General features: G+C 39.3%; 10 protein-coding genes across 10 annotated transcripts; 4 read left to right on the top strand and 6 right to left on the bottom strand. All coding sequences in view use genetic code 12, as the record gives it.

Moving 5' to 3' along the window:
• Positions 1–852, bottom strand: KGF57_003972 (uncharacterized protein; the record flags this gene model as incomplete). Its single annotated transcript, XM_051753444.1, has 1 exon — positions 1–852. One exon carries the CDS (start codon positions 850–852, stop codon positions 1–3), a length of 852 nt encoding a protein of 283 aa, XP_051607547.1.
• Positions 853–1,229: 377 nt separating this feature from the next.
• KGF57_003971 (MFS transporter) lies at positions 1,230–2,753 on the bottom strand (the record flags this gene model as incomplete). Its single annotated transcript, XM_051753443.1, has 1 exon — positions 1,230–2,753. One exon carries the CDS (start codon positions 2,751–2,753, stop codon positions 1,230–1,232), a length of 1,524 nt encoding a protein of 507 aa, XP_051607546.1.
• Positions 2,754–3,454: 701 nt separating this feature from the next.
• Positions 3,455–3,832, top strand: KGF57_003970 (uncharacterized protein; the record flags this gene model as incomplete). The annotated part of the gene is made up of 1 exon (XM_051753442.1): positions 3,455–3,832. One exon carries the CDS (start codon positions 3,455–3,457, stop codon positions 3,830–3,832), a length of 378 nt encoding a protein of 125 aa, XP_051607545.1.
• A 548-nt stretch (positions 3,833–4,380) lies between these two features.
• On the top strand, positions 4,381–5,562 carry KGF57_003969 (uncharacterized protein; the record flags this gene model as incomplete). The annotated part of the gene is made up of 2 exons (XM_051753441.1): positions 4,381–4,630; positions 4,787–5,562. The coding sequence occupies 2 exons, from the start codon at positions 4,381–4,383 to the stop codon at positions 5,560–5,562; spliced, it is 1,026 nt and encodes a 341-aa protein (XP_051607544.1).
• A 697-nt stretch (positions 5,563–6,259) lies between these two features.
• On the bottom strand, positions 6,260–6,844 carry KGF57_003968 (uncharacterized protein; the record flags this gene model as incomplete). Its single annotated transcript, XM_051753440.1, has 1 exon — positions 6,260–6,844. One exon carries the CDS (start codon positions 6,842–6,844, stop codon positions 6,260–6,262), a length of 585 nt encoding a protein of 194 aa, XP_051607543.1.
• A 991-nt stretch (positions 6,845–7,835) lies between these two features.
• KGF57_003967 (uncharacterized protein) lies at positions 7,836–9,029 on the bottom strand (the record flags this gene model as incomplete). The annotated part of the gene is made up of 2 exons (XM_051753438.1): positions 7,836–8,221; positions 8,348–9,029. The coding sequence occupies 2 exons, from the start codon at positions 9,027–9,029 to the stop codon at positions 7,836–7,838; spliced, it is 1,068 nt and encodes a 355-aa protein (XP_051607542.1).
• A 309-nt stretch (positions 9,030–9,338) lies between these two features.
• On the bottom strand, positions 9,339–10,919 carry KGF57_003966 (JEN1; the record flags this gene model as incomplete). Its single annotated transcript, XM_051753437.1, has 1 exon — positions 9,339–10,919. The coding sequence occupies one exon, from the start codon at positions 10,917–10,919 to the stop codon at positions 9,339–9,341; it is 1,581 nt and encodes a 526-aa protein (XP_051607541.1).
• A 1,907-nt stretch (positions 10,920–12,826) lies between these two features.
• KGF57_003965 (uncharacterized protein) lies at positions 12,827–13,696 on the top strand (the record flags this gene model as incomplete). The annotated part of the gene is made up of 1 exon (XM_051753436.1): positions 12,827–13,696. One exon carries the CDS (start codon positions 12,827–12,829, stop codon positions 13,694–13,696), a length of 870 nt encoding a protein of 289 aa, XP_051607540.1.
• Positions 13,697–13,880: 184 nt separating this feature from the next.
• KGF57_003964 (uncharacterized protein) lies at positions 13,881–15,206 on the bottom strand (the record flags this gene model as incomplete). Its single annotated transcript, XM_051753435.1, has 1 exon — positions 13,881–15,206. The coding sequence occupies one exon, from the start codon at positions 15,204–15,206 to the stop codon at positions 13,881–13,883; it is 1,326 nt and encodes a 441-aa protein (XP_051607539.1).
• Positions 15,207–17,335: 2,129 nt separating this feature from the next.
• KGF57_003963 (uncharacterized protein) lies at positions 17,336–18,187 on the top strand (the record flags this gene model as incomplete). The annotated part of the gene is made up of 1 exon (XM_051753434.1): positions 17,336–18,187. One exon carries the CDS (start codon positions 17,336–17,338, stop codon positions 18,185–18,187), a length of 852 nt encoding a protein of 283 aa, XP_051607538.1.
• Positions 18,188–18,491: the final 304 nt, after the last annotated feature.

Here is an 18,491-nt window from a genome sequence, read left to right as displayed (position 1 = left end):
TTAGAAGATGTACTTGATCAATGAGACCAAGTTGTTGACGGCCCATATAAAAATGATTTTCCTGTTGGTAGAACTGGAAAGAACCTTTGTGAATGTATTTTGAAGGAAGCTGGAGGCTCTCAAAGCATCAAGCAAAATACCCAAAGTGATGACCCCGTCATTAACGAGATCAGTGATCAAAGTAATAAGAAACAGCTTTCCATCACTGGTTGAGAAGAGATCATCGACAATAGACACACCCAAACCGGACTTGTTCAACGATTCACAGATGGATTCTGGGTCCGCGACAATGTTGACCAAAGTGATGACAGATGACCAAATCGATTCTTGTACAGTACCGATGATTGAACCAATGGCTCCCAAAATATCCAATCTCTTGACTGAAATGACTCCATTGTTGTATAATGCCACAATGATGTCCCACAAAGCAGGAATCATCTTGTAGTTGATGAAGAATCTCATGACAACAGAAACAGCCAAGCCAGAGTTGTCAGCAGCTTCCAACAACTTAGTCAATCCATTGTTACTAATGTACTCCTCAATTGCCTTAATGGTTGATCCTTGTGTAAGTGAGTTTGTGGCAAGACCATGAACAATTTGTACACCCGTGCCGGATTTGTTCAACGCAGTAAATGCGGCAGTCAACGCAGGGTTATCTCTCTTTGTCACATTGCCAGTAACTGCAGCAACCAACTGTTTCAAGTATTGGTCCACCTCTTGCAATTCAGCCTGGGATGGCTCGTCCGCTCTTTTGGTAATGGAAATGGCATGACTGACCAAGTCCACCTCCCCTGTTTGTGCGAAAACAAACGTAGCAAACCATAGCGATACTAAAATGATCAAACGTTTCATTGTTAATGTAGCACGAGAATTAGGAACTTATTCGCATAAGAGGGAGGTTCAGTTATTATATACTCCCTCACACACAGATTGAAGTCGAAGAAACCTCGATTGAGTACATGTCCTAATTTGGTACAGTTTGTAGAAAAAGAAAAGCTTATTTGTATTGATTCTTTTTGCAAGTTGAACCTTGGGTATAGCTTTCTGACAATTTGCAGTATTTCCTCGTATTATTGACGTAGTGATGTTACCGCATCAGGTAATTAATATTATTTTCTGGACACCAATGTTTGTGTAATATTTTGCAAAAACACTATTTGCATCTCTAGTCTCAGTTTGTTTCTTAGGTATACTTACGAAACGGTTCCATTCTTCAACGTCCATTACTTTCAAATCTCCGGCTCGTCATCCTCGCTAAGAAGAAACGTAAAGAAAAATACCACCAAATAGATAGCACCTAGCATCCACCAAGCAACAACACCAATACCATGGGAATCACATAATGACATAATCCACCCCCATATGAGCGGAGACAAAAACCGTGCAAAAGCGGTGAATGAAATTGTATAGCCATTGATGACGGCTCTATGTTGTTTCGGGGAGGCACGATGGATTAAAAGTGTCATTTGCAGGAACGAAATTGAACCGACAAATGAGGACAAAAACGTGTTCAAGTAAAGAAGTGCTGTTGTTTGGGCGTGCAGATGAAACAACGGATTGTACTCTGGTATTGTGAATATTATCAACGGCAAAGTGAATGATATGAGCGGAATGAACCCTAATCCAGATCTAAAAGCAGTCAAAAGCGACAAGTACTTGTTGATGACAGGAAACAACAAACTGACACAAATCACGCCAGTAAGTCCGGTAACTGAAAGGAGTTTACCAACGGCTTCTGTGCTGTAACCAAAACCACCTCGACTATGAATTGGAAATTTCAAAGACTTTGCATCGATTGATTTCGACAACAAAATGGGGAGGAATTCGGTATAGATGATATTGCAAAATGACAACAAGAAGTTACAAATTATGCGATAAATTATCGGCCAAGTGAAGAGTGCAATATCAGTGTTCTTCTTCGTGGTGACTTCCTCATTTGAAGTCAACAGTCGCAACTCGTATGTGTCATTTTCTTCTAAGTCATCATCACGTAATGAATTTTCTTCGATCAAGAATTCACCGTCTTCAGACTTTGCCATTTTCCAAGGCCGGTCAGGTACTTCAAACCCCAACAACCGGCGAATAGAATCACCAATTTCCAACCCCCGATCGCGTTTATGATTCACCCTTTCGTTTGTCTCTTCAAGGAACAACCAACCTAGGACAATAAAACAGAGTATGATTGATGAAATGACAATGTTTGAAAATGCAAACGGAAATCTCACAAATAAGGAATCAGACTCGTGTTTACTCTCCTCCTCATCACGTCTGTAATTTCTAAAATGGTCAACGTCAGTCAATTTCCCTGCAAGGTACGCACCAACGCATTTACCAAGACTCCATAACAAGCTCAAATTTGAAAATGCGATTCCCTGATGGCGCTTTTCAACGGCTATTTCCCCCACAGTTGTTCTCATGATAGAAACATTTCCATTCAATAACCCCATCATGATCCTTGCAGCACAAGCCATATAAAAGTTTGTGCTGAAACCAAAAACAATCATCGAAATCGCAGTACCAAAGCATCCGAAAAGAATAATAGGCTTTCTCCCGTATTTATCAGATGCTTTGCCCCATTTGACTGAGCTCAAAAACTGACTGAACGCAAATGCCGATGCTAAATAACCACTGTATCTAGAAACGTCAGCATCGCTCTTTGCGATTCGGAAACTTTTGATCATGAAAAAGATGTAACTGAGATAACTTGCGAAAGCGATTGGTTCAGATAGTCGAAGTAACCCAACGATGACCATTTGAAATATTGGAAAGCCCTGAAGCTGTTCTGTTATTGTAGGGTTGCTGCTGCCCATGGTAGTAGTCACAGAGTTAAAAAAAAAAAAAAGAAAGAATTGCAAGAAGCCTATGTGTAGGGCATAAGATCAGATGAATAAGAAGAAGTTTCTCGTCCCTTCCCCCTCCTTCATTTTGATAAAAGTTTTTTACAATTTGCAAGTGGCTTCTGTATTACTCATTGACAATTCCGACATTTATTACATAATAATGAGAACAACCAAGATAATGCCTATTAATCGAGAGAGAGAGAGAGAGAGAGAGAGAGAAAAAAAACATTTTTTAAATTTGGGTGGGAATTTTGTGTCTGAAAAGTTTTGCTGTCGGATATGGTTATATCCGAATCGGGAAGTAACTCCGGTACACAGCGGAATTATGATTTACAAAAGTGTCTGAAGATATTACCGCGTTAAACTTGTCAATTTTTACTGCTTTTCTTTTTTTTGATTTTCATACATAAGTACAAAGTATTTTAAGTACAGTCTTTTTATTTATGTTTTATACTAGTGCGACATAATGATTCATACCACCGCGACATTTATTTTTCAAACTAAAATGAATTAATTTTTCAAATCAATGCGACATAATTTCTCAAACCAGTGCGACATAATTTTGTTTTATGTGATTTTGTTTCTCGTTGGAAAGAATATTATTAATAAAAGAAATGAAGTTCAAGCTGAACAGGTATGTAGATGGACTAGGTAATTCTTATCCTTTGGATCCAGATCTCATGAATTTGGACAGCCAGACAGCTCCATTAGAGTCCTGTTTTTGTTACAGTGATTACAATGAAGCAGTCCCTCCAACTAAAATTGAAGTTGACAATTTACATTCCGACATGGAGTGTGATGATGTAGATGTAGACGTTAGCTCTGAACAGGATGAAACCTGTAAATCTAAAAGAGGTCCAAACAGATACTACTCCGAAGCAGAGAAGCAACGATTCTGGCAACTAGTTATCGAGCAAGGGTCTTCTGCATACAGAGCTGCACAAGCACTCAATATCAGTTTACAAACAGTTTATATTTGGAAAAGAAATTGAAATCGCCTTATTGCTGACATAGCTAATGGTATTCATAAAGAGACAAAGAAGCGTGGCCGCAAACCTCTTCTTATCCAAGAACACAAATTCTTTTTGAAGGATTTGGTTCTTTCGGACCCCACTGTTACTGTAGACTTCTTGTTGGATAGACTAAGGAGTACATTTGAGGGTGTGAAGGCAAGTGTTTCTACTATTTATAACTTTCTCACCAAGGTATGCAAGTTTAGTCTCAAGAGACTTTCCAAATGGGCCATGAGACGGGATCTGCCAGAATTAAAACAACAGAGACTCGAGTGGGCACTTGAGAATAAGGTTAAAATTGACCTTGAAAAGAATTGTGTTTTCATCGACGAGGCTGGTTTCAACATNAACATATAAATCCATTTTGAGGAAACTCTTTGGACCAAAACACTGATGGACCTTTCTTTTACATAATTGTGAAAAGAGCACCCAATGTAATTGTAGTTTCCTAATTTTGTGACCATCTAGCTTGATATATTGCTGCAAAAGTCCCCTCGCACTTAAACCCAATATCAGTGCATTATAACATGCAGCTTCTTGACCTTCCCATTGAATTGCTTTTAAAGGCTATTCAACTAAAGGAGCATCTACTAACTTTTCCTGAAGATGTGGTACTTTTTTGTTTAAATTTGCTATCACAAATTGACCAATTTGAGCTATTGGTGGAAGTCGCTTATGGAGATAGAGCCTACAAAATTGCCAATAGATTGGCACCCGTAAACCAGAATTGCCTACGTATCTACGAACTTTTTGGTTATTGGAAAACCGTACGTGCAAGTATGATTCCTTTTTCAAGAAGATTCGGGGAAAAGATTTATATCCACTGTGGAAGTCCACCTGCTTCAAGATATTATAAAAAGTACATAATCTTCGACTTTGAAGTTGTGAAACATTTGATTAAGCGTTACTTTTACTTCACTACTGTGCTTCAAGTGTGGAGTGGGGATGAGTATCGCCATCAGTATATATTCATGCCGTATTATTCGTTCGATGGTCAACTGGTGTTACATATTTGCCCTCCACCAAGCTCAGAGTTTATTCTTGAGTCGAGGTCATCAAATATATTCCACGTTTTGCACGTGCTAAACGAGACAGATAATTGGATATGGAAGTATAAATGTTTTTATATTCACTCTATTGAGGTGAGAATGACAATTGGAGAGTTTTTAAAATTGAAGGAGTATGGACCACATGTTACAGCAAGGGCGCATCCTACAGTTTTGAAACTTTATATCACCGATGCGAATAAGTCAGTTGGCCATACTGAAAGCAGTGACTCCATGAAGCGTTTTTTCCTTCAAATAGTCGGTATGTTTTTTCTCGACCGAGTAAGATTCCTTTCACTTCAATACAATGGAACCACCACCCAATTAACGCCCCTTAGATGGATAATTGAAAGAGCGCCGCTTCTTGTAAATCTAAATCTCAATTTTGAAAAGTTGGATATTACTCTGGTACTAGAGATGATGGAATGTCAAGTGGGTGAATGTTATATACAAGTTAGAACTGACAGGTCCTTCTACAACACTATAAAAGACAAACATAAGCAGCCATTGTGGGATATACACATCTTCGAGAACTTTGTTATCTTAAATTGTGTAAAGACCTTGGATGAGATAGTTCCATTTTCAGTCAAATACCCTGAAACAAGTCTGCGGCGACCCAAATCAGTCTCAAGATTCCGTCGTTGGTTAGACCGTTACAGGTGAAAAAGGAATAAATATCGAATGCAGTTTTTGGGTTATAGCAACACCATAAGTTAGGTGCTACCAATTGTCTGATGTAATTTGATTGATTTAAACCTTCTTAGGAAGGTGGATTAATTGTGACGTGTGGCATTTGGGTGGCTGTGTAAAGCTAAAGAACATATATATGGCCTAACTTCTGTTGGTTTTATACATTTTATACACTTGTTTTTTTTTTTGACATTAAGTATTCTACACTAAATTGTATAGTAAAACATAATTGATTCAATAACAGTTACACCATCATTGATTACCATATTTCTAAAAATCCATCTATATGCAATTGTCATGAGATTGCAGCAACTCTACTTGTTTCTGTGACCCAAATTCCTTTCCCTATAGAAGAAGGATAATGTAATAATCACGTGCAACAATTACATTAGAGTCAATAAACACCTCATTTTTGATTAGACTGAGGGTCGTGCAGAGACTTGCCTTAAGTGTGAGTTCAAGTATAAAAGGATAGGATACTGAACGATTACCATTAAAAATGAACGTATAGGAATTAACCTTCAACAATATATAACTACCATATCTATTAGTAAAGTTTTGTATCTCAACATTGGTATCGTTATATTAATACTCGTAACCATACGGCACTGCCGAAGAGAAACTACAACAGAGTCAATCAAAGGTTTCAAAGAGTTAAGAGAACATATATTCATCCGATAAGCGCTGAGATAATTTCACACACAACCACCCAAAAAATAAAGAGTGCCACTAAGCCTGGCCAAATTTTATCCAATCTGTTCAAATATCTGATATACCTATTAGTGTTTTCAACCCGTGGATCTGGTACTGGATTCTCTGGGTCCTGTCCTAATGTACCTGTAAAACTCGCTGCAGGTAGTTCAAGCATTACTTGGTGAAGGGTCATAAGCGTTTCATTATACCAATTAGCAGTTGCTGCATTTGGTGGAACTGTAACGAATATGTGTTTCATGGCCTCAAATTGGAGGTCTTGATATCTTTTCTGACGCTCCTCTTGACTCTGGACTCTTACCTCGTCACTCTTGGCTCTTACTTCCAACTGCTGCCGAAAGAGTAGATCCTCGAGCTCTGTAATTCGTTTATGATTCGCTTTTGCTAATGTGAATACAGATGCAGCAGTAGCCACAATTGTTACTAATCCGGCAGTGCCAAAAATGAAGGCTTGGCGTTGGTTTTGAGTCGATTCTCTGATTTTTTCAATTAGCGTTGGCTGGACTTGGGAAACAGAGTTGATAATACTTGCAGCTTTGTCCATAACTTATAATATTGATTAAACAGCAAAATAACTTGGAGTTAATGTTAATGTAAAGCCTTTCCAAGAATGCAAAAATTGATATGTTGCCTTTTGGATTTGCCTATTTAAATTGTCACAAAAATATGTTCAAAGAAAGGGTTCACATATAGGAACACGGCAACTCATTTCATATTAAGCTCAACATGCACCATGGATTATCCTAAAAACGTTGATTAACCAACTGGATAATAACTATCCACTTTTATCTCCAACCTTTTTTTAGCCCCTTCAACGTCTAGTGTTTTCCAATAAGTTTTATATTGCCAGGGATAGGTCACATCAACACAAGCTCTTCTGAACAGTTTAATAGTGTGGGTGATGTCAATTCTTTTTGCTTTCTGGGGTACTGATTATGTAGTATTATATGAGTCGCTAGTTTGGTTTGGTCATTGATACTTGTGCGCGTTTATTTTTGAATGTAATTTTTTACATTTTCTCCTAGGTATGGATGCGAAGCTTTGTGTTTGCAATAGTAAAGTAGTGAAGTACGATGGAGGAGTTTTACACCCAAAATCAGCTGTATTAAATGATACTATTAATCAGTAAAGAGACAGAAGAAGGTATTAGGTTTGACGAGAAGTTTTTTCATCGGAAAGCCCAAGAGTGTGAGAAACTCGTCGCTGCCCGCTCTGCATATAGTACAGTATTTTTTAATTTTTTTATTCATACTAGTGCGACATAATAATTCATACCACCGCGACATTTATTTTTCATACTAAAGTGAATTAATTTTTCAAACTACAAAATTACCCAAAACAATTTCCACACCTCTGACCTAATTGAGCCTGATGCTGCGGAATTGGGGCATTTAGATTAAAAGTATGAAGTACTATCAAGTCATTTTTTTTTTTTGTCTGAGTTTAGTCCTTGTCTACTCGCCTCTCTTGAAGAGCTTTTGCACTCAATTCCCAAGCCAAAAGCTGTCCCCTTCCCATTTCCAAGGGCCCATAGTTTAGAAAGACCTCTTTTCTAAACAGTATGGTATAAAGCTACTGGCATGCTTACAGAAACTTTGATAGCTTTCTAAAGTTATCTTTGCTGTTGCTTCTCTTACCCTTGGAGTTAATTGTTCTTTTCTAGTTAAGTTTGATCGCTTAATTTTGGCCTTACACACCGACCAAAACTCTTCAATTGCATTTAGAGCCGGCAAATAAGCTGGCAAAAATGCTAGTTCCATTCCACTCAGAGCCACCAATAAGTCGAGATCACGACGCTTATGGGTGGCTGCGTTATCGAGTACCAAATACTTCATTTCCTTAAGTTCCTCGTTTGTTTCAATTTCTCTAAGCACAGACTTTACAAATGAGTAGAAATGATCAGCTCGGCTTGGAGTCGCACCTTCAAGTCAATACACCCTGTTGGAGAGATTGCACCCAAGAATGAAACATTGAGACCTCTGGTGACAGGAACTTTAAAGACAGTCTTGTTCACCCACTTTTGACCATCCGTATTCCCGTCTCATACTAATGTTGAAACCAGCCTCGTCGATGAAAACACAATTCTTTTCAAGGTCAATTTTACCCTTATTCTCAAGTGCCCACTCGAGTCTCTGTTGTTTTAATTCTGGCAGATCCCGTCTCATGGCCCATTTGGAAAGTCTCTTGAGACTAAACTTGCATACCTTGGTGAGAAAGTTATAAATAGTAGAAACACTTGCCTTCACACCCTCAAATGTACTCCTTAGTCTATCCAACAAGAAGTCTACAGTAACAGTGGGGTCCGAAAGAACCAAATCCTTCAAAAAGAATTTGTGTTCTTGGATAAGAAGAGGTTTGCGGCCACGCTTCTTTGTCTCTTTATGAATACCATTAGCTATGTCAGCAATAAGGCGATTCCAGTTTTTTTTCCCATTATAAGCTGTTTGTAAACTGATATTGAGTGCTTGTGCAGCTCTGTATGCAGAAGACCCTTGCTCGATAACTAGTTGCCAGAATCGTTGCTTCTCTGCTTCGGAGTAGTATCTGTATGGGCCTCTTTTAAATTTACAGGTTTCATCCTGTTCAGAGCTAACGTCTACATCTACATCATCACACTCCATGTCGGAATGTAAATTGTCAACTTCAATTTTAGTTGGAGGGACTGCTTCATTGTAATCACTGTAACAAAAACAGGACTCTAATGGAGCTGTCTGACTGTCCAAAACCATGAGGTCTGAATCCAAAGGAAAAGAATCACTTAGTCCATCTACATACCTGTTTGTGTGTAACTCCAGCTTGAACTTCATTTCTTTTATTGTTCCTATTTAATTTGTATGTTATTGCAACAAAATCACATAAAACAAAATTATGTCGCATTGGTTTGAAAGTTGATGTCGTCTTAGTATGAAAATTTATGTCGCATTGGTTTGAAAAATTAATTCACTTTAGTATGAAAAATAAATGCCTGTTTGGTATGAATCATTATGTCGCACTAGTATGAAACATAAATCAAAAGACTGTATTCTAGCTGTACTGCCCTACATTCTGGTTTCCTTGTCTGGTTTGTCCAAATCCAAAGTTTCTTCGACATCAGGGTAGGCACCGTATTCAGCAGGCACCATCTTCAAGTTTCTGTGAAACTTTTCTGGACCCAATGCCAATATGACAACCATAAATGCAAAAACTGCACCACAGAAAATACACATAACTTTTCCGTAGTCGTAAACACCAGGGCCAGCGCCTGCAATAGGATACTTTTCACCAAGTTGCGCTTGAATAGTGGCACTGCCTGAACTAATCAAGTTACCAATCTGGTACGCCAACCCAATTAATAAAGTTCTGTGTGCCTTGTTTACCAACTCCAATGCGTAAGCAGAAGACACACCCCAAGATGCCATCACCGAAGCAATCAACACAACATATGCACCCCAGTTCTTGTCGGCATTGTGAAATGATGGGTACACAAGTGCAGCACAAAAGATGGTAGCAATGATTGCAGATAACCGTCTTCCAAAAACTTCAGACACACTCCCAATACATGCGCCTCCAATGAGCCCACCAAGATTGGATAAAGCGACAACCATTGTTCTCTTGTCAAGACCAACACCAAATTGATTAGCCAACATTGTGACGTACAAATCTTGAGTTCCATGACTCATAAAGTTCCAACCAGCATAAGTAATACAAAGGTAGGTAAACAACAACCACTCAGTTTTCAAAGTTTTCACAATAGTTGTATTGAAGTACTTGTGGATTCCTCCAGTCTTTTTGTTTTGTTCCTTAATCTTTCTCTTCTTCTCTTGCATAACCAAGAATTCATTTGATTCGGGGACTAGTAACCTCCAGACAATCAAGAGGACACTCAATCCACCACTGAACCAAAACAAACTTCTCCACCCTTCACCTGGTTTATAAGTTGGAGCAAACACCTTGTACCATACCAAGGCCATTATGTAACCACCACAATAAGCGGGTGAGAACAACCCAGATAAGAAACCTCTGGCACGTACTGGCTGACTTTCCATTGCCGTGACCATACAGACAGGCAACATACTACCCATCAAAATTCCAAAGATTGCACGCACTCCAATGAATTGCTCATAAGTTTGGACAAATCCAGTACCAACTTCAATGAAAATAAACAAGATACAAATGACAATATAACATTTCTTTCTTCCAAACCTGTCCGAGGCTATTCCAAAAGATATAGCACCAATAGCCCTAAGCATCAAAACAACAGTGACACCCCAAGTGATATCAGCCACAGTCGAATTCAAACTGACTGCGATTTCAGGTAAAGCAACAGACACGCAGAAAAAGTCCATGGCGTCCAAGACCCAGCCAAACCATCCCAACCCATAGTAATTCCAATCTCTCAATGTCATTTCTCTCAAGGCGGGAATAGGATTCATGAGCTCATACCATCTCTTGTCTTGATGGTAAACTGGCAAGTCAAACAAAGTCGTGAGTCGTGTAGCGAAATAGTTTTTAATGACAGGGAGGGTCAACGTGGGCTTTTCGTTAAAGATGTCATCATCCACTGACATCAGGTCTTGTCCAGACGAATAGTCTGATATGTGTTCAACCTCAGGCGTTTTTGTTGAAGTGGACAAGGACATGTTGGACTATAGTTGATTACATAGGAGGGTAAGATAGTTCAATGACAAAGAATGACAGATAGCAGGCTATTAATAGTTTTTTTGCTCAACGTATGAGCTATACAAAACCAAAGCCAGCCGATAGTAATTCCCCCACTTTCGGGACCAAGTTTTGACATGTTGCTGTTTTGGTGCTCCGTGTTGATGCTTGAAAGCGGGGTGAAAGAATTCTTAAGACAAGTACATCATTGTTTGCAGCCGTTTCAGCCCTGCGCTGTGAGCGTTCCAAGAATTTTTATGTTATTTTTTCAAGTTCGGCATTTTCCATCCCCGGCTCGTTTTTCTTGATGCTTTTGTTAGTGTTTTGTGTGTGTGGAGGTGGGCGAAGTCTCTCAAGTGTTCAAGAAGATATAACCAAGCATTCGCTAGCTTTTTCTTCTGCTTGGAAGTGTAAACTGCGGTTCCCGAAACAATACTTCTACCCCCAAGTGCAACGGATTATCACGTGCCACCACTTTCGAGGTTTATACGGGCACTCTTAACGAGCAAGTATTGCATCATCTGGTCAGTTATACGCGTTGTAACCCAAGCTTTTTACAGACGCTCGTGCCACTCTGAGATACTGCATCAAAATACTTTTTCAGTACAAGGCATCGTTTTTTAAACGCGTCATAATAGTAGGTATAATAAACTTAAATTAATCAAGTGACTCCAATTCATACTGAAAAGTTGATACAACTTAGAGTGGGTAGTTTTAGAATGCGCCAATAGCGGTTACTCAGCTTTCGGTTCATGGTTGTTTCAAAATAAATCTGTGATATTTTTCTCAAAGTGACACAAACGTTGAGAAGAGCAAGGAATTTTTGCAACTATCTTCAATTACTCTATGGCGAGATTATTGTCAGCTCCTCCCACAAGCTAGGGCTACAGGACTCTTCAGTAAGAATTATTTACAGCAATGCTGTCCATTTAACTAGCCTATCAGCGCCGCTTCGTACGCACCCAACAAGCGCTAGGAATGTTGTACGTCTGAAAAAAGGACCCGAGAAAAATAATATGGGGAATATTATATGTCCGCGTTCTGTTACTGAATAAGGAGATAGAATGCGGCGATTAATTATCACATCATAAGAAGAAGTGTTTCCAAGACATTTGCAGTTGAATAGAGTTAGCTGAAACACTCTTTTGGTGGAAGTGAATTCACAAGGAGAACTATCTAATGATGATAGTTAGCAATTTCCCGTGTTTGAAGGCGTAGCCATTGCGAACAACTGCTGTTGCTGCTTAGCTTTGTGGATCAAGTTGTGCCGCCAACTGACTGTGAACAAAGCTACTTAATGCAATGACCTGTTGTTGGAATCCAAATGCTAGTGTATTACGTCTTTATGGCCGGTTCAGGTGCCGAACAATCTCTCCTGCGTCAAAGTGCGTTCAAGAACGGAAGAGGAGAATAATAGGCAGATTGAGAGTGCTACCCAAATTCAAAACCTGTCAGTTTTGTGTAACATCTAAGCGGAAAAGAAGATAAACAATTTTTTTTTTTGATAAATTGAGCAACACGCGCTTATCAAAACCTTCCCAGAATGAAGTCAAACTTAAAAGGTATAGAGTCAAACTACAAAGTTTCAAACTCCACCTGTCATATCAACACGTGTATATTGTAGTTGGAGGATTAATTTCAAACCACAATCCCTAGATATATTCCCAAGCTTTGTTGCATCCTAGTTGTAAGCTGCGAAAAATTCTTGTGTTTTACTGGAATCCCCGCCGCCGCTCCCCCACTTTTTCCCAATTTATTTTGATGATAGAAAATATTTTGTCGTCCCCCTCACTATTAAGTATTGTCAACTTATAAATTGAGGTTCATGTTTGGTCAATAACTCCAGAGAAACAATTTACTACTTACTCATTCAAGAAACAAAGCAACAATGACCCCAACCATCGCTACGCAAGAAACCCAACAAACATCCAAAGGTTACGACTTTGGTACTCAAGGTTCCCACAATATTTCCATGGGAGGAGAGCATCCTTACAAAAAGCCAACTTTTACCGATAAGCTTGCTGAAAGAAAGCATATGCTTGAACATGCTGCTGCTACATTCCGCATTTTTGCGAGAAAGGGTTACGATGAAGGTGAAGCTGGACATTGTTCCATGCGTGATCCAATTGATAAAGACACCTTTTGGATTAATCCATTGGGTGTACATTTCGGATTGATCAGAGCACAAGATTTGGTCCATGTTACGGAAAAGGGTGAAATTTTGCCCGATGGTAATCAAGCTCCCATCAATGCTGCAGGCTTTGCCATTCACTCGTCGTTACACCAAGCTAGACCGGATGTCAATGCTGCTTGCCACACTCACTCGGTCCACGGTAAAGCTTACTCGACTTTTGGCAAGCCATTGGAAATGATTAACCAAGATGTTTGTGTGTTTTACAACAATCAGGCTGTATATGAGAGATTTGGTGGTGTTGCCTTGGAAAAAGATGAGGGTAAAGCTATTGCTGAGGCTGCTGGTAATGTTCGTTGTGTCATTTTACAAAACCATGGTTTATTGACAATGGGACTGACTATTGACGAAGCGGCTTACCTATTTACGTTGATGGATAAATCTTGCCAAGCTCAATTGATGGCTGATTCCGTTGACCAAAAGTCTAAACCCAAGCAATTTATCCCCGATCAGGAAGCACACTATAGTGCACATGTCACCAATGACCCGGACACTTTGTACGCATCTTTCCAGCCGGACTACAACTTACAAATTAAGTTGGACAACGGTGACTTTTTGTTCCCGTAGTAGAAAAAAAAAAAGAAAATGCTCTTACTTAGGCTTGATGTATTGTTTATGGATTTTGATAGCACTACATAATGATATGAAAATGTTTTACTCTACTTTTGTTTTTGCAGAAGCCTTTCTTTTATGAAAGTGTGAAATGGTATATTTTATTTGTCATGTATTATATATACACTCTAGTGCACATCTAGGCATCTGACTTTTCAGCTCTCAATTCATCGTACAATAAGACCGTTCTTAACAATACTTGGAACCCATTCTCAACATCTTCAGGAGAGGAGTACTCTTCTGGACTGTGAGAAACACCATCCTTTGAAGGAATGAAAATCATTGAAGTAGGAACTCTCTTGCTAGTATAACAGGAATCATGGCCAGCACCACTGGTAATCTCTCTGATATCTTTTTCGTCAAACAACAGCAAGGCAGCTTCTTTAACCGTATCTATGTTGGTTTGGTTGAATTTTATTGCTGGAGATACGGTCAAATTTTCAAAGTTGACTGATAACGGCTTGGCAAGTTTTGATCCAATACCAACTTTGCAGATCTCGGCTGCTTTTGTTTTTATCTCTGACACAATTTCGGCAACAATCTTGTCTTCAACATGTCTGACATCTAAAGAGAACTTCACTTCATTGGGTATCACATTCACTGATTGCGGGGATAAGTGAAGAGTACCAATCGTTGCAACACCTCCGTATGCAGTAGCTGTCTCGATGGCCATGATTACTATCTTTGAAGTCATGAGCAAAGCATCCGACCTCGTGTTCATTGGAGTAGTGCCCGCGTGGGAAGATCTACCGGTAACAGTAACCAAGTTCCATTCAAACGCTTGTCCACCAACAACAACACCAATTTTCTTCCCCTCGTGTTCCAAAATTGGGCCCTGCTCGATATGAATCTCAAAGTGACAAGCCAAAGGGTTTTCCTTGTACGAGGCAGCAACTTCACCGGCATATCCAATTCTTTTCAACTCATCTCCAAATTTCTTGGGTGTTTCGTCATCAATGGATTCCAAGTCCAAGCACGTGTCTAGGGAAATAGCATCGGCCCAAACACCCAGTGCAACCATACTTATTGGGAACCTGGCACCTTCCTCGTTTGTCCAGTCAACCAAGGCAATTGGGTAATTAGGAACGATGTTGTTTTCTTTCAAAGTACGCAACACCTCTAGCCCTGACAAGACTCCAAGAATTCCATCATACCTTCCACCACTTGGTTGAGTATCCAAATGAGATCCGATACCAGTAGGTAATGCGTCATTGTTTTTCCCTGGGAAGATGGCAAATATATTTCCAACTTGGTCAATTTTAATTTTACAACCCAATGCTGTGGTCTCCTTGACAAACCAATCACGTACAGACTTATCCAAGTCAGACAATGCTAAGCGACAAACTCCGGTTTCAGTTGGAGCCGATCCCCAAACGCCATTTGCCCCCCATTTGGCTGTCTCGTGGATAGTTTCCACTAACCTTCCCTTTCGAATTGCAATTGCGTTGAAATCAATTTTTGTCATTGTAGTGCTGTTGTGGTAACTTCGATAATTGAGAATGTTTATGGAGCTGGCCAGCTAGGTAAAGTGTTATATAAAGAATGCTATCGGGAAAGCCCCTCCATTATTTGATGCAAGTTTTAAGTTCAGCAGGGTGGAGACGTTGATCTGCTCGGATCTTATTATTTCGTTATCGCGCTGAATCGTGCATTGTATAGCTCAATCGGGTAATTAGCGCGCTAAAAAAAAAAACCAACCCACTAAACGGAAGTTGAAAGCCGAGATATAACAATGCAAAAAGGTTGTGAACAATAGCACAATCACCTCGAGGGATTCCGACCAAGTCTGAGGTATCTCGTTATTGAGAGCTCAGAGGCGTTTTACAAGTCATTCTTGTACACTGCGGTAGCTGTTTCTGAGGTTCTTAAATAGGACAGTGAGGATGGCTTGATTTTACTGTTTCTGTAATTGCACAAAGGACACTGCTTCCATCTATTTTGCATTAGTTTGCGTACCCTTCTTTTTGGTTAAGCCCTGCACGAATATCTTTCCGGTGTTATCTATTTTCCCGCCAAAGTTTCAATTTCACTTTTTTTCAAAAATTAGTTGCAAAAGTGTCCCAAAATTATTAATTAAGCGGTAACTAGGGACAAGATTCGGTCGGCACATCTCCAGAAGAGATGGAAAAGAACCAAACTCTGAGAGCACGTAAAGTCTCATTTACAACAGTTAGTGAGAAGGGTAGAGGTTGGAATATCTGGCTTCAAAAATTAAGATTTCTGTCCAATTGATGGGTAAACGGCTAATTTCGATTTAAAGCGTCGTTGAGCTCTACATTGAACGATGTATCAGTCACAAGTGAGTGTTGTACAGTTCCGGCCAGTTACTAGTAGGCTATTGTAAACAGTTGTGTAGACTCCAAGGCCATGTACTACTGGACTTGATTGACAGACGTTCAGCGTCCATTATAGTATCAGCGCCAAATTGTGTCTCACCACTGCAAGAGCAAATAACTGATAAGTGCAACATGAACCGGCATACTTTTTACAGGAAAAGTAACCTTTCCAGCATTTTCGAAAAAAAAAAAACTGAGTGAGTTTTCACCCTCAGACATCACTCTACACACTAAAAGAGTCCATTTCTAAATTTCATCGTCATCAATCGTGTCAAGAGTAAAATTAAAAAAAAAAAAAATTGTATGCTGAGCCAGTAGAAGAGCCTGTGCTGTGTCAGATAGCGCAACCGGTTGCGCCACATGCGGGAATTACGAAGAAAAATTGTTGTCACAAGTTCTGTAGAAAATTCACAGGCCCTAACTGCTTTACTTCTCCACCTGCTTAAAGTTTCATCCTCGTTTGTCGCCTTAGTCTCATTTTATTACCAATGAACCTTTTTTGATCCTTCGCACATCTCTAAAATAGCACAAAGTCGCCATTAATGGTTATATAGTTTCTGTTGCTACTATTTTACGGGGGTTTCATCCACAGTGTGAAAATAGAAACTATCTTAACTTGACTAACATGGTATGTAAGTTGAGTGTTTGTTGTTTGACTGCATCCTAGACACTCTACAATGTATTTATTTATGTTTTACCCCGTTTGAGGATGATGAGCAATATGCTTGAAAACAAAAGACGTTGAACAATAGACCGTTTCGTAAAAAAAATATATATATAAGCCAATTGTGAAAGACATCGAGAGCTGAGCTGATGCCCTCTCCCCCCCACTCGTAACATTTCTAATGATGATGAAATTGTATTTTTAGCTCACGAAACGTTTTTTAGGTTGCAAAATATCACACAAAATATACAGGACCAAAAAAAAAAAGAAAAAAAAAAAAAATAATTTCCTAAAGTGGTAAAGAGTTTTACCTACATATTTGAAATCGTAGCTTAGTATGGTAATCAAGTGTAGGACAAAAGTTAGTTACGAAACATCGTAAGGCTGTATTTAACGTTTAAGTTGCAAAATGAAATATCACAATTTCTACATTTGCTCATCCAATAACCATACCTGATCGGGGCATAGTAAGAATTTTAAACTTTCTCGAAATGAAAATTAGATGAGAATATATATAATACCTGAAAGCCTCCTCCGTCCTTGCTACTCTGTTTTGTTTGTTTTTTTCTTTTGACTCTCCAACCTATATCACCAATGAAAAGCTTGTTCATATTATTATCTTTATTCTTTGCTACGTTTGTTTTCGCACAAACAGGGGAGGTGGACTTGGTCAGTCATGCCATTTCCATTACCAAAAGAGCGGACGAGCCATCCCAGGCTGAATTGCAAGAGGTGGACCAATACTTGAAACAGTTGGTTGCTGCAGTTACTGGCAATGTGACAAAGAGAGATAACCCTGCGTTGACTGCCGCATTTACTGCGTTGAACAAATCCGGCACGGGTGTACAAATTGTTCATGGTCTTGCCACAAACTCACTTACACAAGGATCAACCATTAAGGCAATTGAGGAGTACATTAGTAACAATGGATTGACTAAGTTGTTGGAAGCTGCTGACAACTCTGGCTTGGCTGTTTCTGTTGTCATGAGATTCTTCATCAACTACAAGATGATTCCTGCTTTGTGGGACATCATTGTGGCATTATACAACAATGGAGTCATTTCAGTCAAGAGATTGGATATTTTGGGAGCCATTGGTTCAATCATCGGTACTGTACAAGAATCGATTTGGTCATCTGTCATCACTTTGGTCAACATTGTCGCGGACCCAGAATCCATCTGTGAATCGTTGAACAAGTCCGGTTTGGGTGTGTCTATTGTCGATGATCTCTTCTCAACCAGTGATGGAAAGCTGTTTCTTATTACTTTGATCACTGATCTCGTTAATGACGGGGTCATCACTTTGGGTATTTTGCTTGATGCTTTGAGAGCCTCCAGCTTCCTTCAAAATACATTCACAAAGGTTCTTTCCAGTTCTACCAACAGGAAAATCATTTTTATATGGGCCGTCAACAACTTGGTCTCATTGATCAAGTACATCTTCTAATTCTTTTACGTTTCAGTTCAAATAGTTATTCTCAAAAATTTAGACTATATCCAGTATAATCAACTCTCCAATGTAATCACCTCAAACCTCTTCTAACCTTGAATTTACTTCCGCTTAGTACTTCGATAAATGTAAACCCATTACCAGCGGAATGCCCTTCCAAACGTGTGTTTTAAACTCTTTCCTTTGTTCCTCAAGCGGCACCTTCCGGGTCCTCAAATTCTACGTCTTAGACAATGGCCCACTGGTGCCATCTGTACAAGTTCACCTTTAGCGCTTTCTGTCTCTCAAACACTCTACAAGA

The sequence above is a fragment of the Candida theae genome (genome assembly GCF_024610275.1).
Source record: "Candida theae strain CBS 12239 chromosome Unknown scaffold24, whole genome shotgun sequence".
In the NCBI taxonomy this organism is placed as follows: domain Eukaryota; kingdom Fungi; phylum Ascomycota; class Pichiomycetes; order Serinales; family Debaryomycetaceae; genus Lodderomyces; species Lodderomyces theae.
The sequence above is the reverse complement of the archived record's forward strand: the minus strand, read 5'-3'. Positions and strand labels throughout refer to the sequence as shown.